General features: G+C 33.0%; 1 protein-coding gene across 2 annotated transcripts; it reads left to right on the forward strand.

Moving 5' to 3' along the window:
* Window positions 1–4,268: 4,268 nt before the first annotated feature.
* Window positions 4,269–9,498, forward strand: LOC106772237 (ubiquitin-conjugating enzyme E2 28). 2 transcript variants are annotated; one of them, XM_014658489.2, is made up of 5 exons: window positions 4,269–4,364; window positions 5,668–5,755; window positions 8,504–8,631; window positions 9,016–9,120; window positions 9,190–9,498. In XM_014658489.2, the coding sequence occupies exons 2-5, from the start codon at window positions 5,686–5,688 to the stop codon at window positions 9,331–9,333; spliced, it is 447 nt and encodes a 148-aa protein (XP_014513975.1). In that variant the 5' UTR covers window positions 4,269–4,364; window positions 5,668–5,685; the 3' UTR covers window positions 9,334–9,498. The 2 variants fall into 2 exon arrangements, with proteins under 2 accessions (XP_014513975.1, XP_014513976.1); XM_014658490.2 differs by lacking the exons at window positions 4,269–4,364; window positions 5,668–5,755 and adding an exon at window positions 7,654–7,894.

A 9,498-nucleotide genomic window follows, 5' to 3' on the forward strand; every position in this document is an offset into this window, starting at 1 on the left:
CCATGCTTGTGGCAGAAATAACACTTCTTCTCCTCAGGCTTTGGATATGCTAGTTTCGAACTATTCCTCTTTATGTGAGGACCTCCACACTCGTAGCACTTCACGCCTCAAGAATCTCCTTACTATGGCCTAGCATAAGGCTTCTTCTGATATTTACCTCTAGAAACCACCCTTCTAAGGTCTCACCACACAATTTTGACTCTCTTCCATGAGCTCTGCATCTTGTCCTGCTCTAGCATCTTTAGAAACATCCTGATTTCAGGTGCACTTTGAATCTCATCAGATTATGGCGTAAGCCCCTTTTCAAACTTTATGCACTCTCACTCCTCGCTCATAATATGAGTATAGATTCTAGAGATATACTCAAAATGTGATACATATTTCTGCATAGTCTTGTTTCCTTGTTGTTGTGTTAAAAACTCTACTTCCCTCCCGTATTTAGCACTCTTAAGAAAATATCTCTCCAAGAATTTTGTGTTGAAGGTCACCTAACTAATCTCCTCTCTCTGAGCGGTCATCAATTGCTTCGTACCTCTCCATCAATACTTTGCCTCCCCAACCAGCATGAGGGTAGTGAACACTAGCTTCTACTCCTCCTTACAGTCTACCACTTCAAATATTTTCTCATTATTGCAATTTCATTCATTTGCCTCGTCTAGGGTAGTCATTCCATTGAACTTTAAAGGATTATGACGTAAATAATCATTCATAATTGTATGGTTCCTCAGTATAGCGTTTGCATGTTGTCCGTGTAATGCATGCACCACCCACTCGAGAGCACGAGTAATATCCTCAATGGTATTGGTGAGAGATCGTGGTCTACGAGACATCTTTTAAACACAAAGAAAATCACACCCATTTAAACACATCAATTCACATCATCCATAGAAACATGCATTACAATCACATAACAAAAGCTAGACAAACTCATTCTCCAAGACCCTAAAGTTTTTTCAAAAATCAAACTTTGATACCGAAATGTAACGCCCCAATTTAGGGTGTCACAAGTTATTACCAAAATTGAACACTATAAAACTTTCTTATGCATGAAAAGGTATTTTTTCAAAATCTCAATATTTTAAATGTGTAGAAATAAGTCAAATCGTAATAGTTCCAAAAGTAATGTTGAAATTAAATCGTTCAAAAGAAATTAAAATAACTCCAGATTACATTTTTTCAAAAGTTTAAACAAAAGAACTTTTAAAGAAAACTTAAATATTTTCCCTTCATCTAGCGAATCTATCATGCTTCTGGAACATCTGCAACATCATCTGCTCACGTATAATTCATTATACGATCATTGCCGAAAATGTAAAACAATAAACACAAACACAAACAAGTATGGGGTAAGTTATTGTTAAAACAAACCATAACAATATAATATATGAACATCACACAAACACAACGTAATAACAACCATGCAAACCTCATTCTTATCATTATTATCGCATTATACCACTAGTCCTTTAAACGTCATCAACATCTCTATCATCAATTCCTCAATTCTCGATGTCATCACGAACATCACTCACATAGACCATCGATCTATCCCTTCATTAGCACTCTTGTTAATTACATTGCCATGGTAACCCCCACGATCATAACCACCCATATAACATCATCAGGAGCATCAACATCACCTTGATCATCATCATGAATATTACCATGAGCATCAACATCATCATGAACTTCACGATGAAAGACTCAGTCATACTCATGTACCCTACCTCCCACACTTGTTATACTCAACAAGTCCGCTCGACTGATCACACCCTAGCGATTAAAGGATTCGTTTTCGTGCTCCATAAGGACTTACAAATAAAAATGTCGGCACTTCACACTTCGGATACTACACTCAACATTGAGTCAGAGACAAACAAAACATCATTCCTTCCATACAAAGAAGGTGAAACACTCGAATGCCACTCTCTTTTCCCACACAAGGCTAAAGGGAGCTTTTATCCCGTATCGCAGGTAGATAGTACCAACTCAGGATTTACTAAATACAACAAGAAGACATGTTCTTCACCTTTTATGATGATTGGTCAACCACACATTTTAGTACAATCCATCGCTTTTCCATGCTTCAACATCAATCAAGAGTCAAATCTACCTTAATTGCAGCATTAACTTACTTTCCTTTCTAAACAACACGTCTTGTAGGCCAACTAGCTTGTTTTCCAACTCTAAAATGACTTGTGGAAAATCGATTATCACTCAAGATAATCGATTATTCCCAAAACCAAACCACATAAGAGAGATTCAAAAGGCTTATGCAATCCATACACCATCTTTAAACTTTGTAAAAACAAGATTATCATCTCAACCACACCTCCAAGCATCCTAGATACATGGAAAACACCTAAATACTTACATCGTACTAAAAAGGAATCACTCAACACCCATCACTATGCAAATTTAACCCAACATCACCAAATATACTACATATAATCAATACACAACCCTTTACAACATACATATGCATATGATAATCCCTCAAACTGCACATTTCTTATAGATTCAAACATCACATATACACTTACTTAACCTAACATCAGATTTTCTCTCATATATATTGTGAACACAACCTGGATAATCCTTATCATACACTCACAAATTCACCCAATCCCAAACCCTAATTCATGTCTCATAATACACAAGTAAAACCTCCTCTTTCATTATCCAAAACCATTATCATACCCATGTAAATATCATAACCCTTAAGATAACCCTATCATCATAAAGAAACCCCATAACATTCATGATATACACCATACCATAGCATAGGAAATCACATTCTCATGCATATCACATACCCTTCAAGGAAAATTAGAACATACCTACTTTCATCATATAATAAAGACTTAGGTTAGCTTCCACATACTTCTATCAATACTAAGACTTCCTCTACACACAAGATTAAGCCAACACCAAGCCTTTCACACTTATGGTACCTAACTAGGAGTCCCTTTTTCTCTTTCCACTTTCACTATAACAACTTTTTAAAATAAAAACCGATGTGGATTTCGGTTTCTCTTTTTTTCACTTACTCATCTTTTCAAAATTTCAGTCTCTATTATCTCAATTACATTCTTTCCCTTCATACACTCCTATTTCTAATTTCTACACCTCAATTAATAAACGAAAAAGACCTTTTGCCCTTATGTAAAATATAAGTAAAACACAAATTTCTCCTTAAAACTTCTCTTCCACATTCATTCAATCATAAACAACATCTCTTCTAAAAGCCAACACATCACACACATAAAAAATTCAACAATCATATTTTACACTTATTAAAACAAAATCAATCAATATCATAAAATTCATGTTCTAAATTCTACATTTTTCTCTAATCTTACATATTATTTAACTTGTCATCCAATCAATCCATTTTATACATTTATCAAAAAGACCATATCCACATGTATGCCATGCCAAACCTTTTTTCTTTTCCACGAACATTCTTTCCCTTTAACCACATAACATGATTCATTAAAGAAATAATCACATATATAGTTTTTTTTTTATTAAAATTGCTTATATCACTGAATGGGCTTCCAATTTTTCCTACACGACCTTCAAATATGTGAATGATTTGGATCATTGTTAGAATTGATACACTTTTACGTAATAATCTTTGTATTCTTCACTTAATAAATTTGTCAAATCTTTTTATAAAATTGAATTAATGATCCAAAAACATATTGTTCCATAATTTTATACATCATAGACAACATCAAAGTTATGTAGTATTATAATCGACCCATCCACGAAATTAAACTTTATAATTCTCACTTTTTCGTCAATCGTGTCATCCATAATAATTTTTATGTTTAAGAACTTAATTTTTAGGTTTAAGAACTTACGGCATTATTGAAGATGCATAAGTCAATTTAAATTTAAATGACCGACTAAAGCTACTGATAAAACCAATTAATGAAATTTATTATTGATTTCCTAATATATATTATTTATTGCCGCTATTAACTTGAATGACAATTAAGAGTGTGAATTAATGAATTGATTTTAAGCAGACTTATAGTAAGCTAAAAAGTGGTAGTATAATATATTTATTTCATGATTAGTGTTTTATTAATTTTAATCTTTGTCAGATAGGAGAAGTATAAAATATTTACTTATTAATTATACATTATATACAGAGAAGAGAATAAAAAAAAATGTAGAAGAAAAAAGAGTGTGAAAAATTATTAATTTATTAATTATTTAGTCCCTCACGTCACGTGCATGGCAAGCATCGCATTACCACGGAAGATTATATAAGGAATAGCCTCAAAGACTCACTCTTACACTCCTCAACGCTTTCTCATCGCTGATCAAACTTTAAACCCTAGGATTTGAAGGTATCGCACGCCCGTTTCGATTCTCTCGATTTTTCTTATCTCACTTCTTTCTCTCTGCAACGTTTCCTCTTCGCGTTTGCTTTGCTTGATCGTCTTATTGAGCTGCTCCAATTTTATTTTGCCGATTTTAGGGTTGATTTCGCTTTTTTATTTTGTTGATTTTGTTTCTTTTTTGCTGTTTGACAGCGTGACTTGTACTTTTTGTTTTTTTTTTTTTTCTTTTACTCGTTTGTGTGCATAGAGATATGTTCTATGTTGCTGTGCACTCAGCAATCCGTCTGCAAACCATTAATGGTTTAAATCCTGGGTTTCACTTGTTCTTCTTGATGTTATTTTTAATTTGGTGAAATCTATAGGCTGGTTGTGATTTAAGTCATACTGTTTTGTACTCTTCATATTTTGGCTGAAAATTGACTTCATGTTTTTCTGTTGCAAAGTCTTTCGCTGGCTAGTCAAATCAGTTTGATCAAATCAAAGTGAAATCATATTTTAGTTTCTGTGATATTTCCCACGAGCGTAGATGCGATTACCTTGAATTGGCTATTATGCTAATGCTATTATGGGGGGACCTTTTTTTTGTGATAATTTATATCAGTTAATGTTTTGTTTTGTGCATTGAATAAGGCTGTTTACATGTTGCCCCCTCCTTTCGAAAAGAATTGCCTCTTTTGTTGTTTTTCTTATTTCAAATTGTCTGATATTTTAGAACATCAAAGCAATCAAACATTAACTTTTTTAAAAAAAAAAAAAAAGTGATAGTGGTCTCTTGGTTAAGGTGTACCACTCCTGCAAATACTTTCTCTGCTTCTGAGGTTCCCCAGACCCAACTCCTCATGCTACAGGCATCCCGTTTCTGTTTTCTTCTTATTGTTGTGCCTTGGCATTTTCACTATTTCGAAGTATAAAAACGTTAACTTAGTAAAATGGTTGCCATCGTAGTTATGTTTTTTGACAACTTAAGGTAGTTATGTTTCCTGACAACTTACATTTTACATGTCAAACTTTTATCTATTATTTTGCATTGTGTTTATCCGAAATGAACTTTTTATCTTTTGTTAAATCCTTTTTTGATATAGTCTACGTGGTTTGAAAAAAAAAAACTGCAACGAAATATTTTATTTATAGTCTGTTTGTATTACCTTCATAAGTTGTAAATTGAATTAGCTTTTATCCTCGGTCCTCATGGTTTTTATTCATTCTGTTTTTAAACTGAGGAACAGGTAATATTAAATGCATTCATGTTTATATTGCTTCACAAATGGCCCATAAGGTAAACGAAGCCTGAAATTTATCTTAAATGTAGGTGCACTGTACACTTGTGATGGCTTCGAAACGCATTACTAAGGAGTTGAAGGATTTGCAGAAGGACCCTCCTGTTTCCTGCAGTGCTGGTTTGTTTGCCTGAGACTGTCTCTATTTTTTATTTTCCCCTTTCTTCACCCTTGTGTGTCTTATTGTTTAATCCTGTTGTTTAACAATTCAGAATGATCTGTGCCTATATTAATATTTCTATTTCTGGAGCTTTTTTCATGAGTAGAAATGCTTTTCTTGTGTTCTCTTTTGACTCTAATATATTGTGTTTTCTTCTATCTTATTTATCATTTTGTTACGTAACCCGTGGCTTTTAAACTTGCTTATAGCTCTGTATTGATTTGAAGTGTTTTCTTATATACACTATTTACTTCTCATCTTAGTCTATTATCTTCTAATTTATTTGTTATTTTATAACATAAATTGTCACAATAAAACAGGCCTTATAGTTGTCAAAACTGATTTAAAGTGGTTAATTCATTAGGAAAAAGCAGTTATGGTGCTACCATACCTCAATGATGTGGTGTTTTTTTGTGCATGCGGCCATTTGCTAGCTGCCAAATTCTTTTATGATGCCATCCACCATTTCTGCCACATGTGGACCTCTTTTATTTTTATTCATTTTGGGGCTATTTCATTGTCGGGCTTCAATTATTCATTTCATTTTGTTCTTCCTCTTGCTGGCAACTTGAATAATAGCGCCCAGAGCTCTGGCAAATGTTTTCGTGTGACCACCTCTTTCTTTTTCTCTGCATGTTTTTTCTGTTGACTTCTTTTTTGTTTGTCCATTACTGTTCTGAGTGCTTGATCTTTCTCTGTCAATTTCAATTTTCTTTTTCTTATTCTCTGTTATTTCTTCATTTCTCTTTTCTGTTTCAGTGTTTCAGGACATCTTGTTCTTCTTGTGATTATTCTGTTCTGTTATTTTCTTCATTTTTCTGTTTCTGTTATTTTTTAACACAATTTGTTCTCTGTTTTATTTTTCTTTGTTTTCAGAATTTTAGTCCATCTTTCCTTGTTTTCTAACTTTCTCGATTAAATCTATAATGTTGTTTCCAGTCGTTCTCCCTTCTAGGCCAATGTCAAGCAAAAATAAAAGTCAAGCATACTCTGTTTTCTAATTTTTTAACTCTTAGTTTAGTTATATCATATGTGTGTGTTTGTGTTGTCTGTCTGTCATGGCTTCTGCCCCAGGCCACCATGCCGTTTGCTTTGTGTATGTGGCAGCGTTTTGGCTTGCTGTCATCCACCATCGATAACATTGATCATATCTGGACAAGGAAATTGATATTTGTTTTAAGTGAAGAAAGGATACAAGGATGGAGAGTTTAATGGTATGGATGTGGAATCAAATTTGATCTAGAGAAAAAGAAAATTATTCCAACCTATCTTTCTTGCACAATCACTCCTATTTTTTAAATATAAAAACCATACACTTTAACCTTGAACCTTTATTTTTTAAATAGAAATGATTATTAATCCCCTTTTACAGACTTTGACTAATTTCACAAAATTCCTCCTATTTCCTTAAACACTATGCATTTTTCCTTTTATTTTATGTTAATTACATTTAATTATCTCTATAGCGAAAGATTGAAATTATTAATAGCAAGGATTGATTCAGAATATTATTATGAGAAATGCAGTAGCTTAATCATACAATTATAAAAAAAAAAAACTTAATCATTTGAATTGTTAGTAATAAAAATAATAATAGTAATAAAATGAAAAAAGTTATACTATTTATTATTGAATTCTCGAAATTTAAAATTTGGTTTATTTTATCTTTTTACAATTCTTGACTAAGTTAATGTTAAATTTTTTATCACAGAAATAAAAATAAGCCTTTTTCTTTTCTATATAAAATGATAATTTTTTTTATTAGTTGATTTTTAAGTTACTCTTGTTGTTTGGAAATTTTATTATCTAAGAATTTAATAATTTCACCTTTTTTACAATAATAGAGGGATTTAGTTGTAATGTTATAAAGTAGAAGATTCTCTTTGTAATGTTTAACAAATAGAATGATTTTGTATGCAAGTTATTAAGAGCATACTATAGTGATGATGAGTAGTGGAGCAGAGCAGCCACTGGCTTCTATTTAACTATTGTAGTGCTGCTGTTTAGTGTTTGCGATCACTGTGGCAGATTGGATTTGCGGCCTGTCATGTATAGTATGGTTTCTGTGTACATCCCAGGCTTCTCTGCTGAGATTCTAGGCCAGGACCTTCTCAACCCAATCCTTATTCATTGTTCGTGTTTATTTTTTGTGTGTGCAAAGATTGCTATGTTTTTTTATCCTCTGTTCATTCTTCTTCGTTCAAATTTGGTACTCTGTTAATTTTTTTTTGTTAATTACAATTATTTCATGAATTGAGTTTTTTTTTCCTGTATATTTGTATATAATTATTTTTAATTCAGTAGCGTGTATGTGTATACAAAACACTATTTGAGTTTGAGAACTATAATGAGACGGGGTCTATAATATGGATTTTTTTGTCGATTTTATGCAGAAATATTTTGGGTATAGATGCATGTTTATAGAATAAGACCGCAAATGCCTAGCGATTAGAGAAGGGAGCTATTACAGAATGAATAAGAATTAGAGGGTTGGTTGAGAGAAACAGAAGCTATATGCAGATTTGAATTGATTATGATGTTTTGTTCACAGCTTCATGTAGCCAAATACCACCTTGTTTCTATGTATAAAATATAAAATAACATAAATAACGTTATATGTAGTTATTTACCTGTATCAAATGCACCCAAAGTTATCCTATTTCTGTGGGAAGGATATCACGAATCATGTATATTCCATTCTTTATTAGGCCCTGTTGGTGATGACATGTTTCATTGGCAAGCCACTATCATGGGTCCAGCAGACAGCCCTTATGCTGGAGGTGTATTCATGGTCACCATTCACTTCCCACCGGATTATCCATTTAAGCCACCAAAGGTAACTAACTAGGCCTAAATTTCTATTTGATACCACATAAGTATTCAAGACATTAATTGCCTTAGTTTCTAATGTGATACTGAAACTTTAATGTGGACTTTAGGATGAAATTGTCACTTCATTGAAATTGAATTGGTTTGTTGTACGGTTTAGTTGTCTTTCTGCTAAATATTCTTGTGTAGTTGGCATCGCATGTCGTGGAGTTCAACCATTTTATGTTGTCAGACACGATTTCTGATTTGTAATGTTTCCATGAAAACCATAGCCATCCTGTCGTTGGCATGTACTCACAACCATATAATTTAAATCTGACGGTGAAGGTGCTGAAATGTACCCCTTTGAATTATGAGTTTGTGTCACGTATTTACAATGTTGGTTTTGTAGGTTTCTTTCCGAACGAAGGTATTTCACCCTAACATAAACAGCAATGGAAGTATCTGTTTGGACATTCTGAAAGAGCAGTGGAGTCCTGCCCTTACAGTTTCAAAGGTATGAATGAAAGAGAAGAAGAGTGTAATGAGGAATGAAATTGAATATTAATGAAATAATGTGTTGCAGGTGCTATTGTCAATATGCTCCTTGCTGACAGATCCGAACCCAGATGATCCTTTGGTGCCTGATATTGCTCACATGTACAAGACAGACAGAGCAAAGTACGAGAGCACTGCACGTTCATGGACTCAGAAATACGCCATGAGTTAGAAGAAGAAGAACAACAACAACAACACCCACATATGCTTATGCTTATATGCTTATGCTTTTGTGCAAAATATGTTTCCTCATCGGTACATATAATACATATATAGTGCCTTCTCCTTTCATTTTATAATAATAATTAAAACCCCGGAAACACTTTTTACCTCTTTA

This window comes from Vigna radiata, chromosome 8, assembly GCF_000741045.1.
Source record: "Vigna radiata var. radiata cultivar VC1973A chromosome 8, Vradiata_ver6, whole genome shotgun sequence".
In the NCBI taxonomy this organism is placed as follows: Eukaryota; Viridiplantae; Streptophyta; class Magnoliopsida; order Fabales; family Fabaceae; genus Vigna; species Vigna radiata.